The sequence below is a fragment of the Dicentrarchus labrax genome, unplaced genomic scaffold, assembly GCF_905237075.1.
Source record: "Dicentrarchus labrax unplaced genomic scaffold, dlabrax2021, whole genome shotgun sequence".
NCBI classification, from domain to species: domain Eukaryota; kingdom Metazoa; phylum Chordata; class Actinopteri; family Moronidae; genus Dicentrarchus; species Dicentrarchus labrax.
This window is the reverse complement of record NW_026136718.1, coordinates 30126123-30146920: the sequence shown is the minus strand read 5'-3', so window position 1 is coordinate 30146920 and position 20798 is coordinate 30126123. Positions and strand designations below refer to the sequence as shown.

At 39.9% G+C, this 20798-nt stretch overlaps 2 protein-coding genes across 4 annotated transcripts in view; one reads left to right on the top strand and one right to left on the bottom strand.

Annotated features, from left to right (window-relative positions):
• Positions 1-494: 494 nt before the first annotated feature.
• Positions 495-7066, bottom strand: LOC127350813 (calreticulin). Its single transcript, XM_051377833.1, has 9 exons — positions 6863-7066; positions 5669-5770; positions 5096-5299; positions 4836-4930; positions 4517-4726; positions 3924-4037; positions 3588-3731; positions 3343-3435; positions 495-1496 (listed from the first exon to the last, which is right to left on the bottom strand). Exons 1-9 carry the CDS (start codon positions 6954-6956, stop codon positions 1272-1274), a joined length of 1281 nt encoding a protein of 426 aa, XP_051233793.1. The 5' UTR covers positions 6957-7066; the 3' UTR covers positions 495-1271.
• A 10155-nt stretch (positions 7067-17221) lies between these two features.
• Positions 17222-20798, top strand: part of arhgap39 (Rho GTPase activating protein 39) — a 120459-nt gene continuing 116882 nt past the window's right edge. For all 3 annotated transcript variants that reach the window (XM_051377774.1, XM_051377776.1, XM_051377775.1), the window contains exon 1: positions 17222-17373. In XM_051377774.1, the coding sequence (XP_051233734.1) occupies positions 17363-17373 (11 nt within the window). In that variant the 5' untranslated portion in view covers positions 17222-17362. The remainder of the gene's footprint in view (positions 17374-20798) is intronic.

The following is a 20798-nucleotide window of genomic DNA, read 5'->3' as shown; positions in this document are numbered from 1 at the left end:
ATGTTCTACTGTCAGAATATAGATATAGTTTCAGAAAATATGACAAAAGGTTATTTTTCTTGCAGCTTTAATTATTGTTGTTCTATAATTGAACATTGTCAACCAATTCTAGTTAACATTGCTAGAAGCTGCTTCTTCTCCCTTACTCTGTGCTGCTGCCACTGTATTGTAAATCAGAGCAACTCTGTTGGATAAACTTTGCAGTAACATTAGTAAATTACCACAAGCAGTTTTCTGCATTAAATACCGGAGAAAAAAAACACGTATCTCTTCATTTCTGCACATATCAACACATACACTGATGTGATAGGCCAATATTATCGACCAACGAATCAATCATTCAGGCTAAAGTGAACATTCTGTTAGTACAGATACTGAAAATGATACTGATAACACCCACATATTATGTGTTTGTTTTTACCCGATAAACCCCACACTGAAATAAGACATTCACACACCAACAACTTGCACTACCAGTGAAAACAGACGTCAGCTTGTTGAGAGAAGCTTTAATTTATTGACTGAAACTCAAAAACAGTGTGCGCCCACGGGTCAGTCACTCACTCAGAACAATGAGAAAATAAGGATTGTAAAAATCACAGTTTGTCGAATGCAGTCTCACTCTCTTTTACACACACACACACGCACACACACACACACACACGCACACACACACACACACACGCACACACACGCACACACACGCACACACACACACGCACACACACACACACACACACGCACACACACACACACGAAGAGTTGCACAAAGGACGCAGGTCCAAAATCAGAGCTTTGGGAACTGAATGAATGTAATGATTGAATAAATTATGAAGGGGTCAATTTAAAAAAAAACTGTTCCACATCACACAGGAGAAACAAAGGTGCATGAACGAGAACATCACAGACCCTCTATTAACTGGACATCCCAAAAAAAACCGCAGTAATAAAAATGGATTGGCTCTGTGGGTAACTGCAGGATGCACACACACCGCATCCAGTAAATCACATTAAATTAGAAAATTCGAAGCATACAGGAGGAAAAAAAAATGTAAACCCTTCTCCAATCTCTAATTTGAAGGCTAAAAAAAAATAAAATAAAAGCAACAAGGGAATCAATAAAAAAGAAATCTGACCTGACCCCCACCTTCCACCCCTCCCCGCCCCTCCACCTGAATAAAAGGCTGCTGTATGAAAGGCCAGAGTCCATAGGGCTTTCCTTGATCTTCTGTTGTTAGTTTGAACCTGCAGAGTCAACCAGCTCCCTTCCTCTACAACTCATCCTTCTGTTTGACATCCTCCTCTTCTGTCCCTGCGTCGTCGTCCTCCATCTCTTTGTCACCCTCTTCCTCTTCCTCCTCCTCCTCGTCTTCCTCCTCTTCGTCCTCCTCCTCCTCGTCTTCACCTTCAGTGTCCTTATTCTTGCTCTTCTCCTCCTCCTCCCTCAGCTTCCTCTCCATGTCCTCCTGCTCCTCCTTCATCTTCTTCTCTGGTTCCTTTTGAGCAAACAAAACACATGTTTTATTGTTTTGAACTGGAGTAACAATACTGCGTACGGTTTGATGGGTATTTGTATTTTTGATGTTGTGACACTTTTTAATTTATGTCACATTGTAGAATGCTGCTGAACTCAAGTAAATATTTTCTTCATGCACAACATCATGTATTACCACTCAAAAATACCATTTTGTCCACTGCAAGTAGTATACTTAGTCACCACATACATTTATTTGTTTTTTAAGTGTGAACATGCCTTTTTTAGTAGAGCCTGACCAATACAGGATTTCTGAGACTGATACCGATTTTAGAGTGAAAAATCTGCCGATTACAGATTTGGTGGACTAAAACGTGAATTTGTGAGACTTTTTCTATGTGGATTTTGCTCCAATATGACTCTGCAAAGGTACTCAGAAAGATGCTTTCTTCAACAAATAATTTAATTCAAGAATATTTAAATTAAATATTCTTTAACATGTTAATAATTGAATATATACATTGTCAACCAATTCTAGTTGACATTGCTGATATCTGCTTCTTCTCTCTTACTGTGCTGTTTTCCACAGTATTGTAAATCACAGCGCATTCTGCTGGATAAAGTTTGCAGTAACACAAATACATTACCACAAGCAGTTTTCATACTGGAAAAAACATAACTTTTCATATCAGCACATGAAATGATGATATATATATAATTTATCAGGGGGAAAAAAGTTTTCATATCATATCATCTAACATATACACTGATACTGATACGACACAATGACTGTGATAGGTCAATATTGGCAAATAATATTGTTATTAATAGTCATATCTGATCAGCACTGCCTACTTTGACAGTTTGATCTGAGTTTGGTGCGTTGAGCTGGACGGACTCACTGAAAATGACTTGTCAATCACAAGATAGCCACACCCTAAAGCATAACATTACTCTAAATGGGACCAGAATTTTATGAAATGAACATCATGCTGTATGGAATAAGACTGAAACTAGAGACTGAGTTCATAAACTCATCAGGAAACTGTTTACTGAGCTCATAAATAAAGTGGAAGAAGTAGGCTCATTTCCTCATAAGGCTCAGTACAATCATACTTATTTTTTGCAGCTAATGGAGCTGCCCCCTGCTGGCCATTAGAAAGACTGCAGGTTTAAAGACACTTCAACACTGGTGACACTTCAGACCCAGAAGTTCTGTCCACTAATTACATATTATTGTCAGTGTGTGTGTGACACTTGCTCCGCTGCCTGTGTGACCCCATGCCCAGCACATGGCAGTGTGATGGATGAATACTAGAGTCACTTGTCATGATGACTTGCCATTTAGAGACAACTGATGATGATGACGACAGCAGCATTTTCACAGGTTAGCAAATATAATTTTCTGCTAAAGAATTGTGCATGTTTGAAACTGAGTTTGTAACATACCAACTCAAAATGTATTTTGCAGTTAGAACTGTAAGTGTTGTTCAGTGTTAAATTAATGTGGGTGGGTTAGGTTTTATTTTTTATCTTTTTTAAATTTTGTTGTGTAAATTAATTAATTAATTAATTATAAGTGTTTTCTATTTAGATTAATATATTCAACTGTTAAAATATTGTTCAATCTCAAGTTCAAATTTGTCTTAGCAATTAAAAAGCTAATCTTTGATGTTGCTGACAAAAAACCCCAAACGATGCTCGATCCTAGTGCCACTGTGAATCAAACCCTGTGTCAATAAACATTTAAAATAATAATATTATATATATATATATATATATATATATATATAAATACTGTTTTACTTAGTCTAGAACACAAAGTATAGCGTATAAGTTCTACATATAGTATTCAAGTACAGTCCTACCTTAGTAGCTCCCCAGGTTTCCTTCCCAAACTCCTCTGCTTCTTTGACATCATTGCTGATCAGTAAATTGTCAAAGATGGTTCCAGACTTAACCTGAACAAAGACAGCAAACACATTAACATTACTCATTTACTCAAACATGAATTATTATTCTTCTTCTCATCTTATTCAACTTGACTTCATCATTCTAGCACACAGCATGAAACAGTAATTACAGCATTCAGTGGGTGAGTAGTAATCATTACCTGCCACAGATCCAGGCCCAGCACTCCAATGTTATCAAACTTGTACATGGTGGCATCAGGAGTGTATTCTGGGTTGTCGATCTCAGGGTGGACCCAGGATCCCTTGTAGTCAGGGTTGTCAATCTGCTTTGGTTTCCACTCACCCTAAAGAGAATACAACAGAGGTTAGGACTAATGATGATACTGGTTATTAGACAAGTTCCCTGATAGAAGAAATGCCATCAGAATATCACCCCCCTACTCTTAACACCAACACCAGTAAAAGCATTTCCAATGGTGATCAATCACCTTGTCTATAAAAGCTCCAGCTTGTGTCCTCAGCTATAAAAGCCTTACCTTATACTCTGGGTTGGAAATCATAGCAGGTTCCCACTCTCCGTCCATGTCCTCGTCCCAGTCGTCAGGCTTCTTTGCATCAGGGTCAGGGATGGTCTCTGGCTCGTCCCAGTCCTGGAAGTCCACATGAAAGGGAAAGCAGAGTGCTGTTTGCGTTCCACATATTGACGTGTTTCAGCTACGGAGGGACTAGCCACGGTAGCCAATGGTGCTGAATGTGTGTTACATCGACTCGCCATGCAGCTATTGTGACCCTACAAGCTGGTTCTGCCGGACCGGAATACAGCATGCAATGCCGACGGAGGACAGTTTGACGACCGGGAATACGGTACAGAGGTGGGGGTTTTTGACGGGTTTGGCTCCTCTTACCCTGGGGCTGAGTCAGCTAATGATAGCTGCATGAACTAAGTAGCTAACTGCAGCTAACATTAGCATTAGCGTTAGCTGCAGTTAGCAACTGCCACTGATGGCAACCACTTTTTCAAAATGGTACTCAAAGTGTCCATCAGTAGCGCAGTAAGAGAGCTTCAAGAGTTTCACATATTGTATACCCAAACCAAACCAGGATGTGTGAAGTTGAACCGATGTCCTACCTCAGGCTTGGTGTCGCTGGGATCGTCAATCTTGGCTCTGTCGTCCCAGTTGCTGGGCTTCTTGGCCTCAGGGTCCTTGATCTTCTTCGCAGGCAGCATGTCCCAGTCATCCTCTAGGGAGCCAGACTCCACCTTCTCACTGTCGATCCTCACCTCGTATGTCTGGTCTGGATTCAGGATCAGCGTGTACAGGTGGGTCAGCTCGTCATCCTGGAGAGAGGAGATCAGAGGTGCTTTAGAGTGAGCAAGAAGATTTAAATTCATCTTCACAAAGGAAGAAAAATCTAAATGATTCAACCATGCTTCATTCAGTAGCTACCTTGCATTTGATGTCTTTCTTGATGAGGTGGTTCTGTCCCTTGTAGTTGAAGATCACATGAACCTTCTTTGTGCTGTAGCCACAGATGTCAGGCCCTGGAGACACAGGTCATATAAACATATTTAACACTAGAGGAATCACATTAATGGCTACAGTTGAATGGAAAAATGACTTGTCAGGAAAAAGCATCAAGCATCCTTCCAGGTCCTTGTGCTCTGTGGCCAGGCCTCAGTGCTGCTGCAAAAACAAACATGACTCACCAAACATAATGTAATACTGTGAATCTCCGTGCATGTTGCTTTGGTCGAGGTCAGAGGGGAAGATCTTGACGTAGCCACCTCCGCAGTCAATCTTCTGCTCGTGCTTGATGGTGAACTGGATGACCACGGGCTTTCCCTCGTTACTGAAGGGCTCAAAGCGGGCAGACAGGGCGTAAAAGCGGGCGTCCTGGCTGGTCTGGAGACCTGGTAAAGACGCACGAGGAAAGAAAAGAAAAGGTGGACTCGTGTCTTGAAAAGGGACCTTATGATAACATTTAATTTCTGTTTAATGTTTAATATTTTTAAATCAATTTGTGTTTAATGAACAAATTAGCAAATTGAGTAAACCTGTATTCCAGCACAGACAATGCATCAAGAGTTGGGGCTTAGGAGCCCATGGCTAGTTTCTGCCCAAGGGCCCCCTAGCAGGTTATTCCAGCCCTGGATAGAACCTCAGCAGTCTTTGTAGTGGCTGTACTGAGAACAGGTCTTTAATAAACCTGTTTTACCTACATTTGCATGATAATGCCATGTGCATTCAGACATATCCATTTGTGTCAATAGAAGACTCACCTTTATCAGCCTCAGCATCTCCGTAGAACTTCCCAGCACTCAGCTTCCACTCGCCATAGTCTGACTTGTGCTTGGACTGGACCCACCGGCTCTTCCATCCGTCTGAAACACAATCATGCAACTGGTTACTGCCTGCCTGCCTGCTTTCTCCTGTTAGTTAATGCAATATTACTACACCACATTACAAATCTATTACACTGTGTGTTCCACACACAAACTTAAAATTGCTGTACTGCATTTTAGAGCTGCAGGAACTATTACATTATTCTACTTTTTATGTTGGAAAAAAAGGAAATGCAGAACATTATACCTGAAATAATTGTGGGAGCTTGTAGATAAGGTTAGATCAGATGAAATTAGTCTATCAATCAATTAGCTGTCAACTATTAAATTAATTACGAACTATTTGATGTGTTTGATTTAGAAAGAAATGTCAAAATTCTCAGAATTTTGCTTCTCAAATGTGAATATTTCCTGCTTTATTTAGTCTCTATGACAGTAAACTGAATATCTTTGGGTTGTGGACAAGACATTTGAGGACGTCACCTCGGACTTTTGAAGACAGTGACATTTTTCACCGTTTTCTGACATTTTATAGACTAAACTAATCGGTTCATCGAGACACATTAAAAGATAATCCCTGTTAGTTGGAGTCCTGCTGCATTTGCAGAGGGGTTTTTGGTGGGGAGGGGTCTCTCATTTACAACTGTTATTACTGTTTTTAATGAAGATTTTAATACTTTTTTAACATTGTCTTTTCGAAGTTGCGCTTTTATTCGAGCTTGTTAGAGGACAGTGTGTATGTGGCTCTAAATGCGTCTCGGCTCAATATCAAAAGTGAAAGAATATTCGGACTCACGATGTCAACTTATGAATCATTTGCTACAGCCCCTACCGTCCCTACAGCTCGACTCAATCCACACAACCTCCATTTAAAAACATTCTAACATTCACTGCTATTACGCTACTTTATTATGCTGTTTTTTTAAGCTAACATGATCTCTTATTTGACTAACAGACAAGCAGTGGCCTGGCTTATTATGACGGCTTAAATGAAAGCAGGGAGAGAAAGATTTAGTTGAAGAGGGCAGATGTTGAAGAGAAACTATCGAAGGACCCTGTTGAAGGCGGCCACTCTGACAGCACAGTCATTCAAACACAGGACAAGCAGACATGAAAGTGACTATACTGCACCTCCATCCAGAAACTGCTCCTTGAAGTAGACGGTGGCGTCGATAGTGACAGCTATCGTCGCAAAAACAGCGAGAATGGCCACTGGAAGCTTCATGTCGGCGGCTTGTGTCCGGCAGCAGCAGGTAAAGAGGAGAGCTTTGTGGAGAAAGCAGCTAATAAAGCCTGGAGGAAATGTAACCTGAGAATTTCAACAGCGTCGAGTCGTGCACAGATGGCCGCAGCTCATTGGACGAGCACGCCGCCAATGAAATGAGACCACGAGTTATTTTTCGCGAAGGCTCGGGTTGTATCGGGGAATATCGGACAAGGGCGGAGGGAGACGCGGCTCCGCTCGCCTGCTGTGTTCAAGGATTGTGGGAAATATGTGTGATTTGATTCCTGACTGAAAATACCAACATAACATTTCACACATTAAACGTATTTTCCCTCGGGTGCCCGGTTAGCTCAGTGGGTAGAGTTGGCGACCGAGGCCGAGTCCTTGCTGCAGTGGCCCAGGGCTCGAATCCGACCTCCGTCCCCTTGCTACCTGTCGTCCCCTCTCTTTGTAGCCCTTTCCTGTCTATCTTCAGCTATCACTATAATAAAGGCAATAAAAGCCCCAATAAATACTTTAAAAAAAAAAAAGTATTTTGCCTCGACTGTGTGCTGGCAGCCTCAACACTGATCAACAAAGCTGATCTCGGTTTTAAGATGGGGACCTAAATATTACCCAAACAATGATGTCACCTTTGTGACCTTGTGAAGGTGTCACTTGGTAATTGTGATGACATTTCTCACCATTTTCCAAAAAAGTTCAATTGATTAATGGAGAAAATAGTATAATGAAATATGAACACAATATAATATGAAATGAGATGAGATAAGATAAAATAGGATAATCTAGAAGGATTACAAGTGGTGGCAGCTGCTGCCCCCAGAATTGCCTGGCCACCCCAGTTTGGTGTCAAATGCTATTAAATTTAACCCATTAATTAAGATCAATTTTTAAAAAATGACGTGTTAAAAAACGGAAATTAACACATATAACTTAATGATTTATCAGGCCACATTTGTGTGAAGTGATATACTTAAAGATGGCACATAGTGGTGTAGTTGCATCGCTTACTTAACCCTCCCCCTCCAAGTGCGAAGGTGAAACTACAGTGGCCATGAAAAACCATCATCCAAGTCTCATATTCCTGTACAGTAAAGCATCACTGTGATCCACCAGACCCTTCAACAATGGCTGCCAGTCTACTAACAATACAATCTACAAACAGGGAACAAATCTTATAGAATATCTTAATCCTACACTTAGACTTGTATGTCAGCTGTCCATTGCAACAATATATTTTTGCTTGTACAGAAAGTAAGGATACACAGAAATCTGTGGGAATGTATATTTGTCTGGTAGTCCAAACAACGTAGGGCCCTTCAGTTTAATATCAAGAAATCAGGAAAAATCTCACCCACAGAGATGTGTTTTATGTGATTATTTACAGGCTGTAGGTTCCTGTTTGTCTCTGTACTATCTGTGAGTACTATAGTACAATCCAAAGAGTCAAAGATCAGATGGACTGTGATTAATTAAGAAAAAATGGTAGTCCAAAATATACTTTTGCTTATAAAACAGCTGTTTAGAGGAAACAGTGAGTTACATCTGGATACAATAATCCTCTCCATATAAGAGAGTGGGAATGTGGTGTTGATCATATTTACAGGGTAAAACTGAACTTTGTTTTGAGATAAAATAACACCTCAATGAAGTTTGTCCAAATAGTAGTACTAACAGCGGCCACAGAGAGGCCCCAGAGTCAGTGTCACAGCTCAGAGGAACTGAAACTGATCCCTGGATGGAAAGTGAAACTCCCCATGAATAACTGATTACTTTACACCCACAATTTAGATTTTGTTTTGTTGAATTGTGATGTAAATTTTCCAAGATAGTTCTGCACTGTGAAATGACAGAATATCATATTTAGACATACTATACTGTACTGACTTCTGTTACTGGTCCCCTGTACAATACACTTTATCATTGGACACTATACATATAGCATGTGTCTGTTATTATCAATCTATCCATCTATATATCTAAAATGTAATTTCTGGTGTTATCACTTGCTTATTGTTCACACTAGACATTAAAGCTGAAGACAGGTTTAAGGTGACTGACCAATGTTTTTTAAACATGAATTTGTATAGTTTAATATTTGCACTTTAGACCATTTGTTATAGTTTAAATACATCACTTGTTTTAGATGTGGAAACTGTTAATTGAATTGAATTAATACAATAAGACAATAAGTAAAATGTCAGTAGAATAATAACATGTAATAAAAATAAATGTAAAACTTCAAAAGATAGCTACAGATACAAATATATATAACTAATGTGATTAAATAGCTGTAGATTTCAGTGTGTTTCTGTAGTATTGCAAGTAGTTGACAGATAGAAAGCTTTTAACCGGGTGTGATGCTGAGGGCCTCATGTGTCTGTCACTGCCTTTATGATACAGACTTTGACGAGTGTCAGTTCTCAGTCTTACACCATCTGAAACAAGGAGGCAGCTGAGACTGGGGGATGTACTGACAGGTAAAGGAACCTCAGTTAGATATCACTTGTGTGATACAGTGTGAAGACAGGAACAAATATGACAAAAACAATGTGTGGCTGTATGATAAACCCTGACTTGATGGCATGTAGAGATCCTTCAGCCACAAGAGGTTGTGTAAACTGCTCCTGTAAAAGTGTCAAAATACCCACACTCTACAGGAGGCATGTAACACACATACCACGAGTTCTGCCTGGAGCTCATTGATGGTGAATATAGCTAAAACAAGATCAGAAATATAAATACTGTAAGTTCAGATGCAGGACGCTGAAAGACAGTCAGCAACACACTTGGACCTGCAAGATGCAAACAGCAGAAGAAGGTTCTGAGGGTCTCACACCAGGAAGATGTTGGACTCTCTGCTCACATTAACCCTAAAAGACCATCTGATCCCATCACCAAAGAATCCAGAGAGTACTGTACAGTGAGCCTGAAAATCAGGTTCCTCCGGCTCCTCCTGGCGCTCCTAATGGTACTTACAAGAATCCACTGGGCCTGAACAAAACAGTCAATCAGAGCCAAGAAAGGTTTATTGTTGAGTCTCACTGAACAAAAACAGTTGCTACCCAACAACCCAAAGCATGTGTGGAAATACGAAAAACATAAAACAAATACAATTCAGTCAAAAGAGAGCAATAAGGGAATCATCTTTAACACTCCTGCCACGTGTCGAAGTATCCTTGAGCAAGATACTGAACCCCAAATTGCTCCTGATGCTGTGCATCGGTGTGTGAGTGTGTATGAATGTTAGTTTCTGTTCGATGGACTTTACCATCACTGAGTGAATGTGTGTGAAAGGGTGAATGTGGCACGTAGTGTAAAAGCGCTTTGAGTGGTCGGAAGACTAGAAAGGCGCTATACAAGTACAGGTCCATTTACCATTTACCATTACCACAGATGTTGGTGTCATGTTGTAGTTTTTTTCTATTATTTTTGTTCACTATGAAATGAGACAAACCAAATAAATATACAATTGTGGAAATAAGAAAAAAATGTTAAAGTTAAAGGCACTAAAATCTAGAGACTTGGCCAAAATTATGTATAAGATCAAAAGTAATTTACAACCTGAAAGTATCCAGAGTCAGAACTGATGTAAAAATACTTTTACTTTTATTTATTTTAAAGGGTGAATTTTTGTAACACTTTGCTGTAAAACCAGATAAGTTAATTTAACTGTTTAAAATGTTGAAACTATTTGCATCAACATCTTTAAGTAACACAAACTCAGTTCTTTAGGTTAAAAAAGATTTTACTCAGAATTTTAAGTGACATTAATTTAGTTTTATAAGTTACAGAAACATTCTTGTTTTTTAGTATGTATTTAGTTTTCACAGCACAAATACAAATTACAAAAAAGTAATTCTCACTTAAAATTACTAAAGCTACTTGATCAAGAATGTTTTTTGAACTTTAAAAGAAATGTGTTAGTTTTATTTAAAAAGATATGGAATCAGATTCGTTAAATTCACTGGTTCTGTTTGTACAGTTTCTGAGGAACTGGAAATGCAAGTTCTACATCCATTCTATATACAAGATTGAAAGGAGAGAGAGCACACAGAGTGTTTTCCAGCGGCAGGTTCATGTTTACTGTGAATCTGACATTAGTTGAGCAGTAGACTGGGTGCTCCACTTCCTGGTAACACAAAGGTGTGTATTGTAAACACTACAGGTGGATCAGTTATCCTACCAAGAAAAAACGGGTGCATCTTACAGCAGCTTATAGTCACAAACCTAACAGATCTGCTGGGGCCGTACAGCTGCACAGCAGCACTAACCTGTCTGTTAGAAGAAGATGATGACGATGACGACAACAACGATGTCGCAGTGACAACAGGAACAACAGTAACTGTAGTAATAATAATATTAAGAATAATAATAACAATAATATCAACAGTATTGGCAATGGCAGTCAAGCAGGACCATGGCAGGAGGCTCCACCAGGATCCATGAGAACCTGCGAGACGAGAAAGCACAAGAACTCCGGGGAAGAAGTGAAGTTAGTAACATGCATTAATGGGACATGAATGAGTGCAGAAAGAGAGAGGAAGAGAGGAGCTCAGTGCACCATGGGAAATCCCCCGATAGTCTAGGCCTATAGCAGCATAACTAAGGGATGGTTCAGGACTCACCTGATCCAGCCCTAACTATAAGCTTTATCAAAGAGGAACGTGTTCTAGAGGGGTAATAGGGTACTATGAGCTCTTTAAGATATGAAGGGGCCTGACCATGAAGAGCTTTATAGGTGAGGAGGAGGATTTTAAATTCTATTCTACATTTTACAGGGAGCCAGTGCAGAGAAGCTAGTACAGGAGAGATGTGATCTCTTTTCCTAGTTCCTGTCAGTACTCATGCTGCAGTTAATTGGAGCATTTTTTTAGCATGAATATTATGCATACAGTACTTATTGCTCAGAAGCTTATTATGCAAACGGAACTATATGCAGCCATGGCCTTGACTAGGGTGTAACTACACATTGTGACAAACATTGAAAAAAGTATCAATGACAATCACAGGGAAGGCATTGCTTCACACTTTCATTTGCAATGAAATTTAATAGTTGCTTTAGTAATCTGACTATTCTGAAGGGCACTGGTTCCCAACCTGGGGGTCGGAACTCCCAGTAGGCATTGCCAAAGATTCATGGGGGGTTGCAAGGCCAGTACAGTAGACCTGTATCTCAGCATTTCATTTATTTCTGTGAAAAAACTCAATAAAAACTTTAAACAGAACCTCACAGCACAAGGGAACAGTGAAGCCCTGTTCAGTCAGTATCAATTAAAGGTAATAAAATCCCTGAAAACAACTTTATTGTTGCTTCATTGCAAATCTTTTGCTCATGTATCTTTCTTTTGTTTTCCTTTTTTTCTCCATTCAAACTCAATCAATCAGACTTTTTCATATAGCACTTTTCAAACAAGCAAAATGTAACACAGTGCTTAATGCATTAAACTCAATTATATCAATAATAATAATAACAATAAGGATAATAATTTTACTGGTTACTGGTTGTTTTTTTTTCACCGTTGAGGTAAAGGGGTTTTTGGGGCCAAGTACAAGAAATTGGAAATATATCTTTCCAACTTAACGTTCATTGTGCCTTATCTGAGTTATGCTCCTGTTCTTAGATTTATCTCTCATTTTGTATGTACTAAATGTATGTAGCCCCAACTCGAACTAAGTACCTCCTTTTAATATGATTTAATTGAGTTGGTCAAACTCATCTTTATCAAATACAGCCAAAATAAAATAAGTACATTAACTGGCCTAAACTGATTTACCTTTGTACAACTTAAACTAATATAGCTGGTCTAAAAAATATTATTCAGAGACACATAACACAAAATCTGGTTCATATGTTTTTATTTAAAACAAATAAAACCTCATACAAATATCTATATCTATATATCTATAGAGAGAGAGAGAGAGGGAGAGAGAGAGATATATAGATATAAAACATCAACATGGAACTCATCAACATATTGATGACAGTCACTGACTTGTGTCAAAACACACAGAAAAACTGCCTCAGAGCCTAGCTATATGTTTCAGGCAGAAAAGCTAAGGCATGTTTTGACCAGTTCAGACCGACCCTGAACATTTTTTTACCATTAACTGCACTGTCAGAGTAACCACAGACACTTAGTCAAACTTAATTCTCCCTCATGTATCTTAGCTAGTTAGCCCGCTAGCCCATGTCCGACTTCACTGACGGTAGAACTCGTCGGTCTTTTCACAGCATGCTTTTTAAAATATAACAAAATGGAGTACTCACCAAGGAGTGGAATTACAGCAGCTTTCCGTGGCTCTGTAAAGTAAAACCCCGCAGCAGCGTTGGCAGAAGTTGTCAGTGAAAAAGGAGCGGGAGGAACGGAGGCTGAGAGCGCGCTGCGGCGGTCCCAATTCAAATGAAACTCATTTGTTCTGAGTTCATGAATGTCAAGGTGAAATTATTACGTTACCACAATTCAATTTACATCTGTTTAGTGTTTAATAGATTTGTTTCAGCAAATCAAACAACAGTTTAATGTGTCACATCAAAGAAGGGCTTGGATCAGTTTTTTGAGTGCATTTATTTAACCTTTACTTTTTATTTAAATAATTATTTTCCTTTTCTTTATAGTTTGTGTTCGGTATTGTTCAATTTTAAAAATGCAATCCTGTATCTTTTATTTCATCCATCTTACGTCTATGAATATATTTTTATAATTCTTTTATATGGAGAATGACACAATTATATACCGTATGTATAACGTTCTGCAGCTCAATAAAAAATATTTGAAATAAAAATGTAATCATTCATTGTCATTATGCTTAACTGTTACACTTTTCTGTGACATGTATGCTTGTATCAGGCCCATGCATTTATTTGTGCGCCCTCTATGGGTTGTGTTATGTATAGGCCTTATGTGCTGGGCAGAAAGCCACTCACAGCTGGTATATAACCAGCAGGCCAGCTGACAGTCTTGCCTGGGCCCGGGACCAGATAATCTTAGATGGGCCCCCCTGCGCCCAGATCTCTCCTTTTCCCTTGCTCTTCCACTCCTGTTCCTCTCCTTCCAATAACAATGTTTCATTTATAGTCGATATTTTCATCCCATCTGTGGAATTTAGAGCACCAGTTGACTTTTCCTCTACTTCAAAGGAGAACAGCAAGCATGGGAGGCAAAATAAGGCTTTTTTTGAGCCTCTGAGCCCATTTTTTCCCCTTCCATTGTGGGATGTGGAATATGTCAAATAGTTTGGGGGTTTCCTGCCCTCTGCATCTGCTGGCAATTCCTTTGCCCTCTCTGAGAAAGGCGTTCGTTTTGCCATCACACGTACGAGGTTCACTCTATCAGAGTCGGTCATTCTAGTTGGCCATAATGGAGGATCGCTGAAATTAAGTCTCAGTCTCTCTCTCTCTCTCTCTCACTCTCTCTCACCGGTAGCCTGACTCTGTCCCTCCGTTGCGGGGCATTCACTCTCTCTGTCACCTGCCTGCAGCTGTCTCTCTCTCTCTCTCTGACGGAGCTACCAAACTCAGCAGTTTCTGTCAGATAACGTGTTGTGTCAGTCTTTAAGCTGATGGACGTTAACTGTTAGCTTACGTTACAGGGCTGCTAAACGTTGGCTGCGCTGTTTCTTACCTTGCTCTACGTTGACTTTACCAGTTCCAGCCTCACCGTCACCATCTTTTTTAAAATATTTGTTTAGAAAATCTCTAAGGCCTCTTTATTTTCTTCTTCTCTTCTCTTTTCTTTCCTTTTCTGAGCACCGGACTCGTGCTGTCCGGACATTTTGAGCTAGTGAACTTCAAATCAACCACAACATCAAACTTTGATCAGTGGCCAAACCATTTTTGTGTTGGGGTGGGGGGGTTCTTGACCACTATTTCAAGGACAATTAGGAAGAAAACAAATAAAAAGCTTTTATGTAACTCAAATATTACATATTTTTTACCACAAAGAAGCCTATTTTAAATATTTTTTTTAATTATTCCATAATTTAATGAGGGCCCAGTTTCCCCCCCCTACCGTGGGCCCGGGACAACAGACCCGTTTCCCCCCTATCGGCGGGCGTGTAAACCAGACTGAGTAGTTGTTCGTCGGACCTGGAGTCGATATGAGAAGAATACATAGATTACATCAGTTCATCCAGAGGTGTTTGTTGCAACTTCAGAATCAGAATGACAGATACATATATATGTATCTCTATATATATATAGAGAGAGAGATACATATATATGTATCTCTATATATATATAAGAGAGAGAGATACATATATACGTATATGTCAACATAAACAACCACAGTAACAATTGTAGACAGTAGACAATAGTACAGTGGTGCAGGGCGCAAAGGTTGGGATAAATATGTTTGTGCAGGTTTTTTATGTACATGAGGTAGGTGGACATGACAGTATATGCAGTATATATAATATAGTGATGGCCTGTGGGTAAAAACTGTTCCTGTGTCTGTTTGTTTTGGTGTACAGTGCTCTGTAGCGCCTACCAGAGGGGAGAAGGTGGAACAGGTTGTGTCCAGGGTGAGATGGGTGCAGTGATGTTTCCTGTCTCTGGACATGTTTAAGTTCTGATGGAGGCCAGCTGAACTTATCTGCCATTACTCTGAAATCAAGTTGAAGTGTCTCTCTCCAGTATTAACTATACAAACATAAACTATACATTTTTGTTGGATTTAAGGTGAAACAGCTTAGGAAGGCCACTCTAGAGAGCCCTTTATCATGTTTCATCTACCACAGGGGCATCGAGGAGGGCACTTTTGCTGCGTTTTTGTGAACATTGGGGCAACAGCGTGCTGTTTGAATGATGTCTGTGCAGAGTTTGACTCTAGAAGGATGTTTTCACATTCATCTGCTGAAAGTGGAAAGATTTCTGTTTCAGCAGGAAAACTTTAGAAATGAATAACATTTGCACATTCATCGATTCTGGAATTTTTAATGAGGTAGGAGTGGATGACTTTTTAAGGATTTTAATGTAGAAATGAAACTATTTTTGTGGGAAAAACACATCAGACACACATTATTGTTCCATGGAGATTATTTGTCTTAATACATGTCTTCAGGGATCTTCAACTTTATTGGGTTTCTTTGAAATTAAATGAAAATATAATTTCCTATGGTAGTTGTATTTCCTTCCAGGGTCAGAGTTCACACATGGAGCTGTCTGTTTTGCTTTCATGGGTTCATTGGTGGATGTCCTCAGGTAGGCTGTGAATGGGAGTGTCTGGGTTCCTGTGGTAGTGCTGTGATGCATTTGGAGACTTGTCCAGGGTGTCCTAGAGCATGCTGGGACCGGCTGCCATCCCCTAAACCCTGAAGAAGGGATACAAATGCAGCGCCTGAAATGTGTGGTGAGCAGTGTTACTAACAAATATCACTAATACATGCAGTCCTTTTCATTTAACTTGAATGCATCACCACTTGATACGAGCAATGCCCGTTCCCTTTTGCGTCAAGTTCATTAAAATAAGCAAGATTAATACCGGAAGTTATTGACTGTTAACTTCAGAATAAAGTAGCCAACGTGAACACTTGTGGCTTTGGTAGGCCTGATTGTATTTTTATGTTTGTTGGCAATTGGCAATAAAAAGCAGAATATTTTAGTGGTAACTCCTCCTCACTGACCCTTTACCCTCTGATAGCTGTGGTGCTGTTAGAGAACATCTTGCAGTGACATTGCCTTGTGGGTAATAGAACACACTCAGTATGGTGACCTTATCATAGCAGCTTTTGAGAATGCCCTGAATATATGTGAAATGATTTCAGTGAACAGATGACATCAAATTAAGAAGGCTAGCATCAAGAAATTTTATGTTTTTATAAAAGGATGCTGAAAGGATGAAATGCTTTTCATTTAATGTATAACAATGTATGTAGCTGTGTCCCAAGGTGATTTTTGACAGGTTGTGTTTTCTTACTTACTTACTTACTTACTTCCAGTGTTTAGGATTTAGTGATATAGTTGCAGCTTGCAACTCCCTTGCTTCACCCTCCCCTTCCAAGTGCGAAGGACAAACTACAGTGGCTGAGGAACATGCTAAATGTTACACACAGGACCTTAAATACAAACAGGAAAATTTGTGTTTTCAGGGTGCTGATTTGTTATTTTGTGAGAGCCTTAAGTCTTTCATAATTAATCCAGTCAATCCTGTATATCTATATGACAATGAATGCATGCCATTAAACCAGTATCTTATTTTTATTTTCTGTGGTCAATTCCAAAGTGTGTGCTACGTTTTTGAGCAACTCTTATTATGAAGGCTGCGAGCGGAAGAGGTGTTGCTTATTGGCGGTACCTTGACGCTGGCTCAGAAGGAGTGACTCGTTGACTGCGGCCACCGCAATTTCGGCAACATGGGAGACGCTGTAGGATTTATTCTAAACGGATTTTAAGAAGTGTGGGGAAAATGGCAGAAAGGTGAGTCCAGCACACACGCTGTGTTTTCTTTCCCTGCTCGCTGTTTTATTCGACGGCTCGCCCCGGAGCGGAGGGAGGCAGCCAGCCCAGCGACGAGGCTAACAGCGGTTCGTTCGGGCGCCGTGCTGGAGCGGCTGTTAGCTAGCTCCGCCACTTATCCGCTCACACGAATGAACAATTGTCATGATGGAAAAACACACACATGAATTCAGGCTTGTTCTGTGCCCTCTCTCTGGGTTGTCGGTTGGTGGCTGGGACATGTTTCTCTGCGTACTTGTGAAGGTGGAAGCAGCGGTAGGAGGAGGCTGTGTGCGGCTGGATGATGATGATGATGATGATGATGATGCTGTTGCACCTGTCGGTCTAAATTGCCGTCCCTTTGCTGGAATGCAGCTAACCTGCTCTCCTAGCTGGATGCTAGCAGGAAACCCACCTATGAACCCGTTATCAGCGTGGGTTGATGCTTGGCTAGTCAGGTTATCCAAATCCTTCCTCGCAGCATCCCTTGATCCTCATCATGGATGGAGGCGCCTCCCATGAGAGGAGGCAGTGGAAATGGAGAAGTGTGGCACCATCCTGTTAACCTTTCCAACACCATTTTATATAGTGCTGTAGTTGTCAGGATGCAGATATACCCCGGGTACCCAGTCTGTGCCCTATAACGAGTGACTGTAGAGGAAACGCAGCACCAAATTCTCTGACACATCTTTTAATTTCATATGAGCTTGCTTACTGGCAAATCAACGTAATTCATAACGCATAGCTTAACAGCCATGTGTGAATCAGTAGCTCCCTGATGGAAACAGAATCTGTCAATGAGTGAATTCAGTGCTGTAAAATGTCCATTTTCAGAGCTGCTCTGACTGTTACAATAGTCAAGAGAGGTGGTGAACAAACATTCCGATTGGTGCTACATTAAAAGTTACTTTGTTTATTGGATCGTCTTCGAGATAGAGCTGCAAGGATTAGTTGATTAATGGATTAGTTCATTTAGCAAGTGTTTTGATCATCTTTTTGAGTCATCTTTCAAGAAAGACAATGTCTAGACAATCTTATTTAATCTTCTCAGGTGTGAATATTTTCTGGTTTCTTTGACAGTAAACTGAATATTCTTTGGTTGTGGACAAAACAAAATACTGGAGGATGTCACCTTAAACACCGATCAACATTTTTCACAATTTTTGGACATTTTATGCACCAAACATCTAATTAATTAACAGAGAGAATTAGGGCTTTACAAAAAGAAATACTGAAATTGCATTAGCGCCAAATTCAATATTCAAATGGAAGAAGCTGCAATTAGTTTGAGAAAGGTAAAATGTGACAGACGGCATTATAATAAAGTACTGTAGTGCAGCAGAGATGACCTGACTTCAAAATCTTGTTCTGTGTGTTTGATAAAGACCCCAAAAAGTTATTTCAGTGAAAATTAAATATGTGATGCAAAAATGATTATTCCCACTAATCGCAATATCTTTCAAAATAATCACAATATAGCACTAGAGAAAATGATCAACAGATTAATCCATACTTAGAATGATCCTTAGTTGCAGCCCTAATTCAATGTTAATGATGCCAAACAACGCTCCAGGAAACAATTAAAACAGCCAGAATTTGAATTGAATTCGGCATTACAGCGGAGGGAAAGTCACTAATGAAAGTAAATGTAGCCTGCCCAACTGCGTGTTCTGTATCTGCACAGAGCAGATGGAAGAAATGTAAATTTTTTATTAAGTTTATTGCTTTTAAAGTGAGGGTGTGGGCCGCATCTTGGATACAGACAATGGCAGTTTCTCTTCCAGCAGCAAGCAAGCTCATAAGGCCGAGTTAATAATTAATGGCTGTTAAATTTGTGTTGCAGGGGTCATTTGGCCTCATGTAAATCACTCCTGCAGGTCTGCCCTGTGGCCTGTGAAGCCTTATACAAATCCCTGCATGAGTCCCATCACACAGATCACAGGCTGACTGATGACACAGCATTTGGTCATTGTTGCAGACGTGGGTCGCGATGTAGTGACAACTTGGATAAGCAGCGATTTTGATGGCAAAATTTTGACAATTTATGTATTTTGCACAATCAAGGAGGAAAGCATAACAGCAGAGTCTGCTGCTTCAGGCCGCAGTATCAGTTTTCCATGAGGTTACAGTATACTGGTTGCACTCCAGAGAAGGAGCAGCATTGTGAGCTCAGTCAGTCTATGACCATGCTCTGGGTTGAGGCTGAGTGATTGTGTGTATTTACATTGATGTATTGACCGGTGGTGGCTGAGGTTAGAGGTCAAGGTTAAGGACTTAACCTAATAAAAAGTGTTGAAAAGATTGTTGAGTGAATCAGCCAGTCAGTGGTTAGAAATCAACAATTTTGGTAGTGGGTTATTGGTTAAAGTCATATATTGATTTATCAATTCACCAGTGTGAGGATGTGCTGCCTTTCTCTGCTTTACATCACTTAGGGATGCTCGATATTGGCTTTTCTGCCGATAGCCAATATTCCGATATTGTCCAACTCTCAATTTCCGATACCGATATCACCTGATACCGATATATGCAGGCTTTTTACACCAAAACTGTTAGGTAACAACATAACATATCTCCTATTGTGGAATTAACACATTATGCCTCATTTTATTGTGATGCCCCACTGGTAGGGTGGCCATTTCCTTCACATCAAAAAGGAGGACACTTTGCATACACCGGGATACGTAAGCAGATATTTGTTTGGTATGATCCGGTTTTAAATTTTAATATGTTTTTCCACCAGATTACATAAAGGTGCATACACATACCACATAGCTAATAATAAATATACAAGATACAGCTCATGACAACGTGCTCTTCCAATTCAGATTACATAGGTCTAATAAACATCATACAGAAACTGTTCTTAATGTTTTTATCTGGATAGATAAAGGGTAAACAAAATACAGCACCTTCTGTTTCAGATGTATAGGATTTGCCTTTACATATGAGTATGAGCATTTTCAGAATTTCAGTCCAACAACCGACATTAGCTCACCTTACGTTCTCTGTCTGAGAGTTTGATTGACAGCCTGGTGGTAGCAACTGCAGTGATCACACATGGCTCATTTGAATATTTAAATGAGCCATGTGTTGATAGGTCACCACACGAAAATGTAACCAATGAAATTAGTTATTTTGACACACATTTTAAGCCAATAAGTATTAAACTAACGAGGTAATGTGTCAAAAGGCGTCTGCAGCCGGACAGGGCATTTAAAAGCCGGACTGTCCGGCCTAAAGCCGGACGAATGGCCACCCTACACTGGACGCATACATAAATGCAACATGGCTTTCCAAATGTAAACACTGTCTGTGCAAAATAAGAGAACAACTTCAACTTTCATTGTATTAATACTGAAAAGAGCGCTGACGCTAATCGCTAGCTACGCGCTAACCGCTAGCTA

What these genes read in the sequence shown, in the direction of transcription:
- LOC127350813 (XM_051377833.1), bottom strand. Translation starts at nt 6,956, where the DNA reads ATGAAGCTTCCAGTGGCCATTCTCGCTGTTTTTGCGACGATAGCTGTC. An exon ending in TGGGCCTGGATCTGTGGCAG is followed by an intron (nt 3,436 to 3,587) that starts GTAATGATTACT and finishes GTCTTTGTTCAG; the next exon opens with GTTAAGTCTGGAACCATCTT. An exon ending in AAACCTGGGGAGCTACTAAG is followed by an intron (nt 1,497 to 3,342) that starts GTAGGACTGTAC and finishes TTTGCTCAAAAG; the next exon opens with GAACCAGAGAAGAAGATGAA.